Below are 18,122 nucleotides of genomic sequence, written 5' to 3'. Positions count from 1 at the left end.
GTGGACTCTGTTCTGGAGAACCAGGTTTGATTCCCCACTCCTCCACATGAGCAGCGGACTCTAATCTGGTGAACTGAGTCGGTTTCCCCACTCCTCCACATGAAGCCAGCTGGGTGACCTTGGACTAGTCACAGCTCTCTTAGAGATCCCTCAGCCCTACCTACTTCACAGGGTGTCTGTTGTGGGGAGGAGAAGGAATGGTGATTGTAAGCCAGTTTGATTCTTCCTTAAGTGGAAGAGAAAGTTGTCATATAAAAACCATCTCTTCTTCTTCCTCCTCCTCCTCCTCCTTCCGAACACTTCTCAAGGGCAGCCCCTTGTAGAGAGCATTGCAGTGATCAAATCTAGCTGTAACCAGGGCCTGTACCATAGCGAAGGGAGCTTCAAAGGTTGAGGTAGAAACTATAAACTATAACAAAATAATAATATTTATTACAAGGTGTGTTCTATACAATTGTTAAAAACACAGGGCCGATATTACAGGCTATATACAGAAAATATCCATTACAAAATTATTATACACCGTTGATATATGTTTAGTATAAATGCCCAATACCGGACCATATGCGTTTTGGCCTGAATAGGCTTTCCTTAATGGTCATAAATACAGAAACTAATTAGTAGAAAAGAGTCCAGTAGCACCTTAAAGACTAACAAAATTTCTGGCGGGGTATGAGCTTTCGTGAGCCACAGCTCCCTTCTTCAGATACAGCTGGACTCACATTCTAACTGTGTCTGAGGAAGTGAGCTGCGGCTCACGAAAGCTCACACCCTGCCAGAAATGTTGTTAGTCTTTAAGGTGCTACTGGACTCTTGCTCTTTTCTACTGCCACAGGCAGACTAATACCGCTACCCATCGCGATCTGTCTCCATGGAAGGCACCACATTTAGCCATACAGAATGGAAATCCATCATCTGAAGGAGTGAGCTGTGGCTCACGAAAGCTCTGCCCCTGCCAGAAATGTTGTTAGTCTTTAAGGTGCTACCGGACTCTTGCTCTTTTCTTCTGCTAGTGACAGACTTAACATGGCTACCCATCGTCTAGAAACTAATGAAAAACACATCCGGAAATGCACCTTATGAGGTATTTCGATCCGAAAAATTGAACACTGTGATAAATAATGTTATGTTGTTATAGTTTCTAGTTTCTAGTGCCAACTTTAAAGCTCCCTCTTCATATTTTTGTTGTTCTCATGTACTGTAGTGGCCGGATCTTTTCTGCCCAGGATGGGTGGCAGCTGGCTAACCAGTCCAAGCTGGTAAAGGGCGCTCATTGCCATCTCTGCCACCTGCTTGTCTAGCAGTAGGCTTGGGCCCAAGAGCACTCCCAGACTACGGACCTGTTCCTTCAAGGGGAGCACAACCCCATCCAGAACGGGTGACACCTTAAATCCTGGGTCAGATCCTTCCACCCACCAGTAGCGCTTCCATCTTATCGGATTAAGCTTCAGTTAACCCGCTTCTACTCCAAACTGCCCGCAGGCTCATGCTGTCTTTCTGTGTGCAGGAAGCTTTGTTCGTGGGGCAGCCTGCAAACATTCTGTTCTTTACTGCTTAAATTTTGCTGATTTGGAAATCACCCCTTAATTCTGTGAGAGTGCTTTTATTTTTGCATTTATGATGGGCTGAGCCTGGCCTGGGCCCTACCCCTGGGCCAACCGTTCACCTCCCCAATACAAATAAATAGAATCATAGAGTAGGAAGGGTCCATAGAGGCTATCTAGTCCAACCCCCTGCTCAATGCAGGATCAGCCTTGAGCATCCCTGATAAGTGTTTGTCCAGCCTTTGCTTAAAGACTGCCAGTGAGGGGGAGCTCACTACCTCCCTAGGTGGCCGATTCCACTGTCGAACAGCTCTTACTATAAAAAAAGTTTTCCTAATATCCAGCCGGTACCTTTCCGCCTGCAACTTAAACCCATTATTGCGAGTCCTGTCCTCTGATGCCAACAGGAACAGCTCCTTGCCCTCCTCTTAAGTGGCAGCCCTTAAAGAGAGCAATCCTGTCCCCCCTCAACCTCCTTTTCTTCAGACTGAACAGTCCCAACTCCCTCAGCCATTCCTTGCAGGGCTTGGTCTCCAGGCCCCCGACCATCCTCGTCGCTCTCCTCTGCACCCGCTCCATTCTGTCCATATCTTTTTTGAATTGAGGCCTCCAGAACTGCACACGGTACTCCAGGTACAACCTGACCAATGCAGTGTACAGCGGGACTATGACATCTTGTGATTTAGATGTTATGCCTCTGTTGATGCACCCCATCTATGTGAAAGATTATATGTGAAATATGTGAAAGATTATCATACACAACCAGAAAGAAGAATTATGCATATTAACAAAAAATAAATAATGCATATATTAAAATGATTAAAAACCCTCACCCTTCTTTTTGGATTGTTAATAAAAGGAGCAAATAGCAAAGGATTTGCTGTCGGGAGAAGAGGAAGAGGAGACTCAGTCTTCCGCCGATGATCTGACTCCTTCGGTCACATCCCATGATGCCTCAGATCTTTTCCCCAACCAACCTGGTTGTAAGTTTTACCTCTGTCTTGCAAACCACAAGCATTTTAACAGTTCGTTTAAGAGAAGAAGGAGCTGATTCAGCACCATCTTGCGTACGGATAGATCACAGGGAGAAGATGAGGCTGGGTCCTTTCGTCTAGCATGTTGTGTGCAGATAACTGGATCCTGTTCCAGTGTCCCACCTCTGCCCCAGTAGCTCGAAGAGCTATAGTCCAGGAACAGTTTAATTAAGAACATAAGAAAGGCCCTGCTGGATCAGGCCGAGGCCCTTCAAGTCCAGCAGTCTGTTCACAGCGGCCAACCAGGTGCCTCTAGGAAGCCCCCAAACAAGATAACTGCAGCAGCATTATCCTGCCTGTGGTCCACAGCACCTAATACAATAGGCATTCTCCTCTGATACTGGAGAGAACAGGCAGGACGGTGCTGCTGCTGTCGTCTTGCTTGTGGGCTTCCTGGAGGCACCTGGTTGGCCACTGTGTGAACAGAATGCTGGGCTTGAAGGGCCTCGGCCTGATCCAGCAGGGTCTTTCTTATGTTCTTAATTAAACTGTTCCTGGAGGCACCTGGTTAGCCACTGTGTGAACAGACTGCTGGACTTGATGGGCCTTGGTCTGATCCAGCAGGGCCTTTCTTATGTTATTATGGAGGATGGGGCTATGAATGGCTAATAGCCAAAATGGATACTAGCCATGATGCATACCTATTTTCCAAAGCACCTAAGATAACAGGCATGCCCCTCTGCCTGTGTGTCTCTTCACAACTTTAGTTGTATTATCTCTGCATTAAGTTTGCAGTTGTACGCAAAACTAATTTAAGAGCAGGATCGATTGGTCTGAAGGCTGTAATTTAAATCGCCAGGTGGGGGAAAAAAACAGTTGAATCCTGATTTAAATCAGATTTCCCTATTTTGAAATTTATCCACTTCCTGCGTTTCCTCTGAAGGTTAAAGCACATCAGTTTGCAACTAAACCAAAGCGTTTCCCACAGCTTGGAACATACTCCAAAATGTTCGGTGGTCATAAAATCCGCATGGCTTTTTTCACTGCAGGGTGATAATCACAAAGTTGGTTTTTTGTGTGTCCGAGTCTCCCCAGCTCTAGGCTGATGTGTTTGCCCCTACACCAGTAGCTCTTCTTGGTAAACACTGCAAACTCCTTATGTTTATTTATTTAAAATGTTCTGAAGCTAACAGTCCTTTTTAATGCCTTTTGTGTGTGTAAATTCCAGTGCTTTAAATATTATGAGTTTTAAGTATCTTCACTCAGTAGGGTTGCCAGGTCCCTCTTCGCCACCGGTGGGAGGTTTTTGGGGCGGAGCTTGGTGTTTGGGGAGGGGAGGGGCTTCAATGCCATAGAGTCCAATGGCCAAAGCAGCCATTTTCTCCAGGGGAACTGAACTCTGTCAGCTGGATATCAGTTGTAATAGCAGGAGATCTCTAGCTCGTACCTGGAGGTTGGCAACCCTGTTACCCAGAGGCAGATGTCTGGGGTGGGACAGAACAAAATGGATCTCAGCCAGCCAGTGAATAAAGCTGACGCCTGTCTTCCCTTCTCCATAAGCCAACTTCCTCGCTGACGAAGACAAGGGCCCCAGTTCTTCCCCCTGCGCTTCCTTCTCTGCCGAAGACTCCGAAGAGGACTCCATTGCCCCCAACGACTGTAAGAAGGTTAGTGGGGAGGGGCTGTGTCTCAGTGGTAGAGCATCGGCTTGGCATGCACAAGGTCCCAGGTTCAATCCCCCGGCATCTCCAGTTAAAGGGACCAGGCAAGTAAGTGATATGAAAGACCCTGCCTGAGACCCTGGAGAGCCGCTGCTGGTCTGAGTAGACGATACTGACTGAATGACCAAGGGTCTGATTCAGTAGAAGGCAGCTTCATGTGTTCATGTGGTTGGGGGTCTGCGGCCCTAATTACAGGTGGGAAGAGGGGGCTGGGGAGCTGAGGTGGGGAGAATCTTTTCTGGGTTTTTTTAGATCACTTTATTTATTTATATTGCAATGTGTGTGGGGAGCCAGCGTGGCGTAGTGGTTAAAGTTTGGAGCGGTGGACTCTGATCTGGAGAACCAGGTTCGATTCCCCACTCCTTCACATGAGCAGCGGAGGCTAATCTGGTGAACCAGGTTGGTTTCCCCGCTCCTCCACATGAAGCCAGCTGGGTGACCTTGGGCTAGTCACAGCTCTCTCAGCCCCACTCACCTCCCAGGGTGTCTATTGTGGAGAGGGGAAGGGAAGGCGATTGTAAGCTGGTTTCATTCTTCCTTAAGCGGTAGAGAAAGTTGGCATATGAAAACCAAGTCTTCTTCAATCAGGACGCCTCCAAAGAATTGACAAGATGGAACAGAATACAGAAGTAGTGGTCTCCATTAGTATGTGTTCTGTTATGAGGCCTTTTACAACCTTCTTGGTTACCTGGTTTCTCTGGGTTGAAGTTCTTGCTTCGCCTTTCTGTTGTGACAATAAATAGGTAACAACGGAGGTCTTTGGAAAAGCTGTTGTTGTGCCTCAGCAGGATCTGAATGCTCCCAACCAACTCAGACCTCTCGTTGCATGTGGTTTTTGACAGGAAATTATGGTCGGGCCGCAGTACCAGGCCGCCGTCCCCCTCCTCCACTTGAACAGGCACGGCGGAAAAGGTAGGAGGCCCCTCTGGGCAGGACCTGCCCTCTCCCAGTCTGTGTTTCCGTGCTAGCTGGTGCGTTGAGGTTCTGGGCAAATGCTCTGCGAGCGTTCCAGTTTCCATGGTGGTGGGAATATTGGGTTCAAGTGTCTGGGGAACTTGAGGTGTCATTTTTTTTAAAAAAGTAAGCTTTAAAACAGGTGTGTTTAACTCATTTGTTACGAGGGCTGGATATGACATAAATGTCACTTGGTCGGGCCGTGCGTACCATAAAATTTAATCCCAGGTACCGGAGATACAAACTTTATAGAAGACACAGGCAAAGCCAACTAATGATATTTTTTACTTTATTTTTTTACTTAAAATACAAACATTGTTAATAACACTTAAAGTATTTCCCCCCCCTAAATTTTCAAGTTTTATTAATAAAAATGGACAGTCAACAGTAAATATATACATAAACTAAAAACAAATAGTCACATAATCACATAAAGTCACATAAAATACTTTACAACCCTGCATCCGTAGCCCCTTCTCGCTTAACCGAAACTATATCTTATTATAAAATGGACATTTCCATTCTTTGAATGGTTCTTGACCGTAACAGGTCTACACTGTTAATATCATTATTTTTTGGTAAATGGTTAGCTTCATCAAAATATACACCTCTTTTATTTTTGACAACCAATCATGTATCTTAGGGGAGGTTTTTTGGTTCCACTGGCGAGCAAAGAGCATTCTAGCTGCAGTTAACATATGTAACAATATTTTCTTTTATTGAACAGTCTTTGATAATTGACACCTCGGGACTGGGGGAGGAGGTGGCCTCGGCTGTTGAGCCCACAGCGGACTCACCAGCCCAGATCAGGAGTGGGGGTGGGGTGGCTGGCTCGCGGGCCGGATAAGAGCTCTCAAGGGGCTGGATCCAGCCCCTGGGCCTTATGCTTGACACCCATGCTTTAAAAAGGCCCAAGATGGGGGCAGCTTCTGGTATCATCCATCAAGCTATGAGGCACCTGGCTTTAAAGGGATGAGAAGCTAACATTGTACTTGCTCTGACAACCACACTGTGAGGGTGGGGCCGGCTGCTTCTGTTCACCATTTGGCGGATGGGAGCTGAGGCAGAGAAGGTGCAACTTCTGCTCCAGAAAAGCTAGACTACATGGCCTGTGTAAATGCCATAAATTTGGCAACTTGGTATAATTTACTATTTTGCATCATTTATCCTGCAATTTTTGCTGTTCAAATCCTTGGAAATGTTAGCAACTCCTCTGGCTTCAGAAATTGGAGCAGGCATTGCCCATAGGCTTGCAAGCATGTCTTTGTGACAATGAGGGCTAGAAACTTGCTCTTTAAAAGGAAAAAAAAAGACTGGCTAAAGGCAAAGGTTCTCTACTGTGGACATGCAGGAAGCATACAGTCTCTCAACGACACAGTTTGCTGGGTCTTGAACCCGGATTCCCAGATGTAGACCCAGCTTCTTGGTTGCAGGACCTATGCCAGTGTTTTCAGCTCACCTCAGACCTTCTAATCTAGGTGGTGGAAACAGACCACATTGAGAATTGAAGGCCTTGGTTTCTCTCCTCATTCCTTGCTGGAACTAAATAGGGATCAAGCAAGGTATATAATTAGGCAAACGCCAAAATGAGCTCTCAAATTCCCCAGCGTTTATGGCTCCCGCCAGAAACAGATACATCCAAGTGCCAGCTGATTATCTATCTTTCTTAGAGCTGACCAAGCAAAGGAGAGCCTTTACATTAGCGAGATGCTCCGCTTTACCTTTGGCAATTATAGAAGGTAGATTTAAGAGGCTTCCGAGAACTGAATGGGTGTGCCTTCATAAGGCCGGGGAACTGGAGTCTACAGAGCATGTTTTGTTCAGGTGTCCTTTTTATGAGGAAGCTCATCGTAAGCTAAACATTACCATGCTCAGTCAAATCACAGTCAATTCAGAGGAAGGGAGAATTAAGAGTCTCCTTTGGGAGGGAAATGTCCACACAGTAAAACAGGTAGTTAAATTCTGTGCAGTTGCATACAAAGTCCGCCATAGAGTTGGACCACCAGGGTCATGTAGTCCAACCCCCTGTGTAATGCAGGAAATTCACAGCTACCTCCCCCCAACACCCCCAGTGACCCCCTACTCCATGCCCAGAAGATGGCCAAGATGCCCTCCCTCTCATCAACTGCCTAAGGTCACAGAATCAGCATTGCTGACAGATGGCCATCTAGCCTCTGCTTAAAAACCCCCAGGGAAGGAGAGCTCAACACCTCCCGAGGAAGCCTCTTCCACTGAGGAGCCGCTCTGTTAGAAAATTCTTCCTAATGTCTAGATGGAAACTCTTTTGATTTAATTTCTACCCGTTGGTTCAAGAATTACAACTTGGTACTATTTTCTTGAAATCTATGTATGTAACCTTTTGTTTCATGTATAAATGACATCAGTGTATGCTGTATTAATAAATCTGATTCTGACCTTCTAATGGACATTTCTCTCCTAGTCTACGAAAATGATGACCAGTTGCTCTGGGACCCAAACATCCTCCCTGAGAGAGAGGTGGAAGAGTTCCTCTACCGTGCCATCAAGAGGAGGTGGGACGAGGTCTCCAACCCCAGCCTTTCAGAGGGAGAGGTGGTGAAGGATAACGAACAAGTGAGTATTGGGGGTGGGGGGAAGGTTTTTATCCACAAGCGGTGTTGCAAACAACAACAGCCATCTGCAGGAGAACTGCAAGAGCTCCATGAGAAAGGGGCCCATTCTCCTGCGAGCCCCCAGTGCTCACCTTCAAGGGAGGCTGCCCTCTGCTTCCGTCGTGACGCCCTGCTCTGACTTGGCATCTTTCCAGTCGCTCTCCACCGGTGGGACCAGTAATTCTGCCTGGCCTCTCTGTATTGGGTACAACTGCTATCCTTCAAGCCCTCCCAGTGCGGAGGCACCCTAGGCTTACCTGCCAGCAGAATCATAGAATCATAGAGTTGGAAGGGACCTCCAGGGTCATCTAGTCCAACCCCCAGCACAATGCAGGAAATTCACAACTACCTCCCCCCCACACACACACACACCCAGTGACTCCATGCCCAGAAGATAGGAAAAGAAACCCTCCCGGATCCCTGACCGATTTGAACACATAGCCTTGAACACATGAAGCTGTCTTATACTGAGTCAGATCCTTGGTCCATCAAAGTCAGTATTGCCTACTCAGACCAGCAGCAGCTCTCCAGGGTCTCAGGCAGGGGTCTTTCGCATCACCTACTTGCCTAGTCCCTTTAACTGGAGATGCCGGGAATTGAACCTGGGTCCTTCTGCATGCCAAGCAGATGCTCGACCACTGAGCCACGGCCCCTCCCCATCTGGCCTGGCGGAAAATAAAAGGAAGTATTTTTTTCACACAAAGCATAGTTAAATTGTGGAACTCCCTGCCCCAAAATGTGGTGATGGCTGCCAACTTGGAGGGCTTTAAAAGGGGAGTGGGCATGTTCATGGAGGAAAGGGGTATTCATGGCAGGATGGTGCTGCTGCAGTCTTCTTGTTTGGTGGCTTCCTGGAGGCACCTGGTTGGCCACTGTGTGAACAGACTGCTGGACTTGATGGGCCTTGGTCTGATCCAGCAGGGCTTTTCTTATGTTCTTAAAATTGCTTCCTGACCCCAAAGTGGCGATGGGCATCACCCTGGGCATGTAAGAAAGGGCCACAAGAGCCACGCACTGACAAACCCTTCCTGCCCTCCCTCTCATGATCTGCCTAAGTTCACAGAACCTGTATTGCTGGCAGATGGCCATCTAGCTTCTCCTGATAAACCTCCAAAGAAGGAGAGCCCACCACCTCCCAAAGAAGCCTGCTCCACTGAGGAACCACTCTAACATTCCTAGAGGAAGCATTCCTAGAATTTGGGCAGAAACTGAAGCGGGAAGGTCGCCCTGGTGCTGAGACATCCCTGGCACAATGCCATTTGGAATGAAGGGCACCCCCAGTTTTCACCATCCAGTCTTCTTCTGTGTTTGCTTGGTTAGCCATTCAGGGTAGTCTGGGTCGGGAGAGGGCCCTTCATGTTGTTCTGTCATTGCGCTCCCTTTCCCTCCCCCACGGCTTCCTCCATATATCTCGCCACGTCCCTGTGGCTGTGTGTTCCACAGGCCCTGTACGAGCTGGTGAAGTGCAATTTCAACGCTGAAGAGGCGCTGCGGCGACTCCGGTTCAACGTGAAGGTCATTCGAGGTGAGCAGACCACCACCACCCCGGTCCCCGCCTGCTTGAGAGCCAGCATGGTGTAGTGGTTAAGAGTGGCAGACTCTAATCTCGAGAACCAGGTTCAATTCCCCACTCCTCCTTATGAGCAGCGAACTCTAACGTGGAGAACCGGGTTCGATTCCCCCACTCCTCCACATGAGCGGCGGAGGCTAATCTGGTGAAACAGATTGGTTTCCCCACTCCTCCACATGAGCTGCAGACATTAATCTGGTGAACCGGGTTCAATTCCCCACTCCTCCACATGAACGGGAGGACTCTAATCTGGAGAACTGAGTTGGTTTCCCCACTCCTCCACACGAACCCAGCTGGGTGACCTTGGGCTAGTCACAGCTCTCTCCGAACTCTCTCAGCCTCACCTACCTCACAAGGTGTCTGTTACGGGGAGGGGAAGGGAAGGAAATTGGCTTGCATTTTCTTCTCCCTAACCAGGAGGGACACTCGTGTGTGTGTGTGTGTGTGTGTGTGTGTGTGAAGTGCCGTCAAGTCGCCTCCGACTCATGGCGACCCTATGAATGAAAGTCCTCCATAATGTCCTATCCTTGACAGCCTTGCTCAGATCTTGCAAATGGAGGGCCGTGCCTTCCTTTATTGAGTCAATCCATCTCCTGTGGGGTCTTCCTCTTTTCCTGCTGCCTTCAACTTTTCCTACCATGACTGTCTTTTCCAGTGACTCTTGTCATATCATGATGTGACCAAAATACGATAGCCTCAGTTTAGTAATTTTAGCTTCTAGGGTCAGTTCAGGCTTGATTTGATCTATAACCCACTGATATGTTTTTTGGGCAGTCCATGGGATCCGTAACACTCTCCTCCAACACCACATTTCAGAGGAATCTATTTTCTTCCTATCAGCTTTCTTCACTGTTTAGCTTTCACACCCATACATAGTAATAGGGAATACGATGGCATGAATTAATCTAGTCTTGGTGGCCAGTGACACATCCTTACACTTCAAAATCTTTTCTAGCTCCTTCATGGCTGCCCTTCCCAGTCTCAGTCTGAGGGACACTCATACCAGTAACTAATGCAGAGGAGAGTGAGTCCCTCCAAGGGAACATAACTCTGACTGCGGCACACTTTGATCCAATAAGTAAACCTTTTTGGCTATAAGAGTGAAGTCCTCTGTTTTTAAATCAAAAAATAAAAGAACGGACTTCAGCGAAGAGGTTTTGGGAAGCGTTACACGGTCTGTTGCAAATAATTCTCCTGTCGCTTTCTTTTTTTGCCTCCCTGCAGACGAACTCTGTGCCTGGAGTGAGGAAGAATGCAGAAACTTTGAGCACGGGTTTCGGGTCCACGGGAAAAACTTCCATCTTATTCAAGCCAACAAGGTAACCAACATCAGCCCTGGCACTTGAGCAAAGTCTAGGCAGGGCTGTTTCTTTAGAATATTGATATCCCTCCTTTGTACTATGATGAATTACAAAGGAAAATTCATGCAATGTAATAATTGGTGAGTATCCAGCTTGCTGGGGGTAAAGGTAAGATGACTGGGGAAGGCACTGGCAAAAGTCTGCCTAGTGATTTCACCCCATGGCTCAGGAATGACCCGGTGCTTGCACAGGGGACCTTTACCTTTACCTTTAATTATTGGTGGGGAAGGTAGTTGTGAATTTCCTGCATTGTGCTGGGGGTTGGACTAGATGACCCTGGTGGTCCCTGCCAACTCTTATGATTCTATAAACTAAAATATACCCTACTAGACACTTTGAACACATGGGTATGCCTTCTACTGAATCAGAGCCTTGCTCCATCACCGTCAGTCTTGTCTACTTGGACTGGCAGCAGCTCTTCAGGGTCTCAGGTAAAAGTCTTTCACATCACCTACTACCTGGTCATTTTTAACTGGAGGTGCCAGGGATTGAACCTGGGACCTTCTGCATGCCAAGCACAGGTTCTACCACAGCCATCCCCCAGACCACTACCTGGATCATACCTCTGTGCACCTAGTCCAGAATTGTGCTTTTTTTTCATTGTTTTTCCAGTGTACCCAGAACAGACATTAAGCTAAATGGTCTGTAATTTCTTGGACTTTCTCTGGATCCTTTTTTAAAAACCCTTTTTACATTGGCTACTTTCCATCCTCTTGATAGGGAGGCCAGGTCTCAGTAGCGAGTTGCATATTGGTATTAGGAGATCGGCGATTTTACATTTTGAGCTCTTCGAGAACCCTCGGGTGTCTGCCTTCCAGATCACGCAACTGGTTTTGATTTCTCCGTTAGTTGTAGAGCTGCATCTCTCGTTGCTCCAACATAAAAACATGGCATCCTTTAAAAAGATAAATACAGTAAGAGGATTGCCCTTCCAATGCAACTGCCGAAGTATTTCTATAGCCTGACAATACCAAAGCTCAGAAGAGGTTTAGCTTTGGCAAGAATGAATGCCCTTCCTTCGGCGGTTTTGGGGGACAGATATAAAAAAGCTCCACACTCAAATAGAACATGTAGATGCTCACACAACAACGTTGAAGCTATCGAACATGTGATCATGCAGGATCCTATATTTAATGAGCTCAGGGCCAGTTTAATTACTCCTTTGTTTAAAAATATGGAAATGTCCCAACGAGGCATCTGGCAGTACGAGGGGGCATGTGACATGGCTGTTATCAGACACAAATGATTCTGTTTGTCTGTGACAAAATTTATAGGGGCAATAATTAAATACCCAAAGAATAACACTAACTGTGCCTTCCTAAGGAGAGTTACGCCAGTCTAAGCCCATTTAAATGAATGGGCTTAGACTGGAGTAACTCTCCTTAGAAACGCACTGTAAGTAAGGCATTTTTTATTCTTTTATTTTCTGCTCAAGGCTATAGCTGTATGAGCAGTATTAGATAGTTAGATGGGTAGAAATATAGTAACAGACACAACAAACATAATGAAACAATATGTCAGCCTGAAGTGACCCTAGCTAAAATGACTAAACTGAGGCTGTCATACTTTGGACACATCATGAGAAGACAAGAGTCAATGGAAAAGACAATCGTGCTAGGAGAAGTTAAGGGCAGCAGGAAAAGAGGAAGACCCAACAAGAGATGGACGGACTCAAAAAAAGGAAGGCACGGCCCTCCATTTGCAAGATCTGAGCAAGGCTGCTAAGGATAGGATGTTTTGGAGGATACTGATTCATAGGGTCGCCATGAGTCGGAAGCGACTTGACAGCACTTAACACACACACCGCTTTCTTGGACTTTGCGGGCACTCATTCCGTTGCTGTCGCGGAAGGGGCCAAAGCAGAGAAGGCAGAAATCTGCAGGCACCAGTGTTTGGTGTGGCATCTGCCCCGCATGGCAGGACATTCTGGGACACGTTGCCCTCTCCTGCAAGGCATTTTGACCAGAAAGCCTTCATAGAGGCCCGAGAGCATCACATGACTCCCGTTGGCCTGTTAGCGTAAGTGGACCTCTCCCTGTGGTTCCCCTTTCTTGCGAACTCCCTGCTCAACTCCCATCAGCTCAGGACCACGTGTGGGTTCAGTTCCCGACAGGCTTTCCTGGGTGATTTTCTCCGCTCCTCACCCTCCCCTGTCTCCGCAGGTCCGCACCCGGTCGGTGGGCGAGTGCGTGGAGTACTATTACATGTGGAAGAAGTCGGAGCGCTACGATTACTTCGCCCAGCAGACGCGGTTCGGGAGGAAGAAGTACGTCCTCCAACCTGGAGCCACGTGCGTGGACCTCGATCAGTAACATTTGTCCGGCTGGGCCGTAAGCAGCCTAGCGCAGGGGAGGCCGGCGCACGAGTCCCGGCAGGATCGGGGCCGGCTCGAGCGCTGGGGCAGGTCCACCACACAAGTCATTCGGGGATCAGTGTCCAGTGGCGGGGCTGAGGCAGCCCGTCTCACAGAGAGCTGGAAGGAGGGGGCAGTAGATAGGGAATCAGGCATGGGGGGTGGGGTTGGACAACACCCCCCCTTGTGAGGAATTGCATCTGGCAGTTGACCTGTTTGGCCTCACCGGTAGAACTGTGCCACCCACCTTTGAAAGATTTATTTCTTTTATAAACAGACAAACATAATGTAATAACAAACATACAGACATACACAATCATCATACTGTAGTTTACATGGAACTTACTTTCTTTTTCTTTTAAAATTACATCTCGGTAATCAGCCTCTTTAAATTACAAGCTCTATATCAGCGGTAAACTGAGGCTATTGTATTTTGGTCACGTTATGAGAAGAGAAGAGTCACTGGAGAAGACAATCAAGCTAGGAAAGGTTGAGGGCAGCTGGAAAAGAGGAAGACCCTACAAGAGATGGATGGACTCAATAAATGACTGAGCAAGGTTGTCAAAGATAGGACATTTTGGAGGACATTGATTCATAGGGTCTGCATGAGTCGGAAGCGACTTGACGGCACTTAACACACACACATATCAGCGGTTCCCAAACTGAGCACTTTTTCAGGAGAGAAATTTGTCACGGAGCACTGATTTTCACCTAGCACCTAGATACTAAACTGAATGACAGTAGTATTTTTCTTTCCAAACGCTTCATGGAGCACTAGGAGATGTTTAAACAGCCACCTCTGGGACGGCTCACATTACTCCATTAGGGCATTGAGTACTTACGTAGCGCTGGTACCTGCAGTGCTGCGGGGAGCCCAGGTGACTGCCCACCGTTCTTTGGCCCAAAAGTTAATTTACTCATGACAATCTCCACGTCTTTACCCTCTAAAGAAAATCCCAGGTCGTTCTGGAATAAAACACTACTCAAAAATCTCATCTCTGATGAAAATTCACAGGTCACAAGAAATGGGAGCCAGTGTGGTGTAGTTTGGAGCGGTGGGCTCTGATCTGGAGAACCGGGTTCGATGCCCCACTCTTACACATGAAGCCAGCTGGGTGACCTTGGGCTAGTCACAGCTCTCTCAGCCCCACCTACCTCACAGGGAAGGGAAGGTGATTGTAAGCCGGTTTGATTCTCCCTTAAGTGGTAGAGAAAGTCGGCATATAGAAACCTACTCTTCTTCTAATTTCTGTGCTTTTGTATATAAAGTTTGCTGCAAGGAAAAATGTTAAATGAATTTAAATCTCAGATTTTATATTCATATTTTTACTGTATTTTATTTTTACTTTAGCTTTTATAAATGTATTTATAGACTCCATTGTCATTGGAATTATACAAGTGGTACAACAGTCTTACTGTTAATGGACCGTGCAAGACGGATTTGTGAACCACAGTTTCTCAAGGAAGAAATTAATCATCTAAATCACGCACTGCTAGCAAACGGCTATTCCAGAAATGAAATCAGAAGGGCCATTAAACCAAACAAAAATCAGAAAACTCAGGAAAAACAGTCTCCCATAGGAAAGGTATTCTTGCCATTTATTATAGGAGTCACTGATAGGATGGAGAAACTTTTGAAAAAACATAACCTACAAACAGTGTTTAAACCCACCAAGAAAATACAACAGATGCTACGATCAGCAAAAGACAAAAGAGACCCCCTCACCTCTGCAGGAGTTTACCGTATACCTTGCACTTGTGGACAAGTTTACATCGGAACCACAAAACGCAGCATACAAACAAGGATAAAAGAACATGAAAGATACTGCAGACTTGGCCAACCTGAGAAATCAGCAGTGGCTGAACATGGACTGACACAAACAGGACACAGGGTCTTATTCCAAGACACCGAAAGACTGGACAATTCTACCAACTATTTTGTCAGATTACACAGAGAAGCCATTGAAATTCATAAACATCAGCACAACTTTAACAGAAAAGAAGAGAGTTTAAGAATGAATAAGGCTTGGCTTCCTGTCCTGAAAACCTCCAGACTAACAAAGACCTCAGTCCACAATAGCCATGCAGATTTGCTTTGGATTACACACATTAACAGATCACTTCAGGATACAATGGTTCCATATTAACATACCACACCCTCATTAGCACATTAGCTTGATACTTACAGGACAATGATTAGCACATTACCTTTGATACTTTTTGCAGGACAATGATTCAGCTCAAACCCACCCCTTTCTGACTATCTATTACTCTTCCTACACACTTGACACTGAGAGACACTGTCCTTCAGTGTTACTCCTCTGAAGATGCCTGCCACAGCTGCTGGCGAAACGTCAGGAAAGAAAATACCAAGACCACGGTCACACAGCCCAGATAACCTACAAGAACCTGTCTTACTTTTATCATGCATTAGTCTTCCGGTGTTGCCCTATTGAAAATTGTTTTCCTCCTTACGTGAATGTTTTATATATGTGAATGTGCATTTTACTGGTCAAAGGTGGTAACAATAATAAAAGTAATCTCCATGTATTTTGTTCCCCCTGCAGAGATTACGGGGATAATTTTTTAGATGGTGGCGAAGTCGAAAGCGGTGGCCGCTCCCGTGGTTCCCCACCCCTCCCTTCGGCTACAGCGTGCCTGGATTCTCACTTCAACCCAGATCACCTGGCGATGGAGAGTGCAGGTATGATACCCTCCGTTTGGTCATTTCAGCCTCTAGGGGAAGGGCAGGCTTGATTTGATCTAGAACCCAATGGTTTGTCTTTTTGGTGGTCCATAAACCTCTCCTCCAACCCCGTATTTCAAAGGAATAAACTTTCCTTCCTTCCCGCTTCCTTCGCTATCCAGCTTTCACACCCGTACATAGTCGTAGAGAATACAATAGTCTAAATTATCTTGTGTAGTAGGTGATGTGAAAGACCTTCCTCCACCTGAGACGCTAGAGAGCCACTGCCAGTCATGTAGTTAAATTGTGGAACTCCCTGCCCCAGGATGTGGTGATGGTTGCCAACTTGGAAGGCTTGAAGAGGGGAGTGGACATGTTCATGGAGGAAAGGGGTAGTCATGGCTACTAGTCAAAATGGGTACTGGTCATGACGCATACCTGTTCTCTCCAGGATCAGAGGATCAGGCCTATTATCTTAGGTGCTGTGGAACACAGGCAGGATAAATGATGCTGCAGTTGTCTTGTGGGCTTCCTATGGGCCCCTGGTTGGCCCCTGTGTGAACAGACTGCTGGACTTGATGGGCCCTGGTCTAATCCAGCAGGGCTTTTCTTATGTTCTTATGGAGGATGGGGCTATCAATGGCTATTAGTCAAAATGGATACTACTCATGATGCAGACCTATTCTCTCCAGGATCAGAGGAGCAGGCCTGTCATCTTAGGTGCTGTGGAACACAGGCAGGGTAATGCTGCTGCAGTCGTCTTGTTTGGGGGCTTCCTGGAGGCACGTGGTTGGCCACTGTGTGAACAGACTGCTGGACTTGATGGGCCTGGGTCTGATCCAGCATGTCTTTTCTTATGCTTTTATGTTCTAAGGTTTTAAGAGGGGAGCAGACATGTTCATAGAGGAGAGGGGTATTCATGGCTACTAGTAGGGCTGTGCAAAAAAAAAAATCTGTAAATTTCAGGGTTGGGTTTATTGGGCTTGATTTTTTGGGGGGGGAACCTGAAATAAGCTGAATGCCCATACCGTTAAATATACGCATTCGGCTTCTTTTTGAGTTTCTTGAAAAAAATCATCCCTGGGGGGGTCATTTTTCAAGGTAGAGCTCCCAAATTCACAGCGTAGCTTGAAGGGACTTTCCTTGCACAAACCCCAGCATTTGGTGACGTTTGGGTCAGGGGGTCCGATTTTATGGGGTTCGGAAGGGGTCGCCCCCCCCTCCTCAGACAAACAATGCGAAGTTTGCAATGATTGTATAAAATCAGATCCCCTGATCCAATCTTAACCAAACTTCGGGAGTTGTGCAAGGCGAGTCCCTTCAAGCTACACTGTGAATTTGGGGGCTCTGCCTCCAAAAATACCCCACAGGATACTTTTTAATGTACTTACCTTTTTAGACTTGTTGTCAGTAATGGCCGCCGGTCTGCTTCCTTCCTCATGGAAGATTGCAAGGTTACAGTTAATTATGGGAAATTGAGTTCTGAAGGAAGGAAGGAAGGAAGGAAGGAAGGAGCGAGCCATTACAAGTGTGGGAAAACTCCCACATGTAATGGTCTGATTCAGGAGAAGGCCGCGTCTCGTGTTCACACGCGACTCTGTCGTTTGTCCCTCCGCAGAGCCCCTGAGCATCGAGAGCGCCGCCTGCAGCTTGGGCAGCACGAGTGAGTCGGGCCACGGCTATGAGTGCAGCACCCCCTCAGAAACAAACTGTTCCTTCGACCCCGCGGAGGAGACCCCTGTGGGCGGCGGTGGTGGCGCGCCCACTTTCCTGCGGCCCCCGCCCAACCCCTCAGAAGCCGGGTTCTACCAGCTGGCGGCCGCGGCCAAACAGGAGCCCATGCCGTGCACCGGGGAGGCCATCGCCGTGGACTTCACCCTCCCGGGGAGCGTTTCGGAGGGGCTGCCTTTAATCTCGGGCCGTGCGGGACTGGACCGGGGCCCGGAGACATTGGCGGCCCCTGCTCAAGTGTCCTTATCGGTCCCCGACTTCAGCCTTCTGGGCATTGGAGATGTAAATAGCTTCCTGGCCACCCCGCAGGCCTGCCCGGCGCCAGTGACTCGCACGGAATCCTTGTCGCAGTGACGGCACCCGGGGGACGGGGTCGTCGTGGGCCAGGTCGATTCGGACCAGGATGGATCGAAATCTCGGGATCACGGAGGCTGGTTGGAGTGGCGGGCTGGACGTCACCTTTCCCCGGGCAGCACGGAAGCCCACCTTCCCGGATTGCCGGCGAATCGGCTTCTCCTTCTGCCCTTCCTCGAAGTCCCGGTTGCTCTCCGGTGAAACCAAACGCCTCCGGCGTACTCTTGTACAGCTGGTAGAAAGG

The 18,122-nt window shown here is 47.6% G+C and overlaps 1 protein-coding gene across 1 annotated transcript in view; it reads left to right on the top strand.

The window, feature by feature from the left end:
• MIER2 (MIER family member 2) overlaps positions 1-17,878 on the top strand; it is a 29,767-nt gene extending 11,889 nt beyond the window's left edge. The window contains exons 5-13 of the mRNA XM_056867619.1: positions 2,404-2,527; positions 4,079-4,185; positions 5,082-5,151; positions 7,634-7,785; positions 9,267-9,348; positions 10,618-10,712; positions 12,917-13,020; positions 15,675-15,811; positions 17,412-17,878. Of these exons, the coding sequence (XP_056723597.1) occupies positions 2,404-2,527; positions 4,079-4,185; positions 5,082-5,151; positions 7,634-7,785; positions 9,267-9,348; positions 10,618-10,712; positions 12,917-13,020; positions 15,675-15,811; positions 17,412-17,878 (1,338 nt within the window). The remainder of the gene's footprint in view (positions 1-2,403; positions 2,528-4,078; positions 4,186-5,081; positions 5,152-7,633; positions 7,786-9,266; positions 9,349-10,617; positions 10,713-12,916; positions 13,021-15,674; positions 15,812-17,411) is intronic.
• Positions 17,879-18,122: the final 244 nt, after the last annotated feature.

The sequence above is a fragment of the Euleptes europaea genome, chromosome 2, assembly GCF_029931775.1.
Source record: "Euleptes europaea isolate rEulEur1 chromosome 2, rEulEur1.hap1, whole genome shotgun sequence".
In the NCBI taxonomy this organism is placed as follows: domain Eukaryota; kingdom Metazoa; phylum Chordata; class Lepidosauria; order Squamata; family Sphaerodactylidae; genus Euleptes; species Euleptes europaea.
Note: the sequence above shows the minus strand (reverse complement) of the source record. Positions and strands in the feature narration are given on the sequence as shown.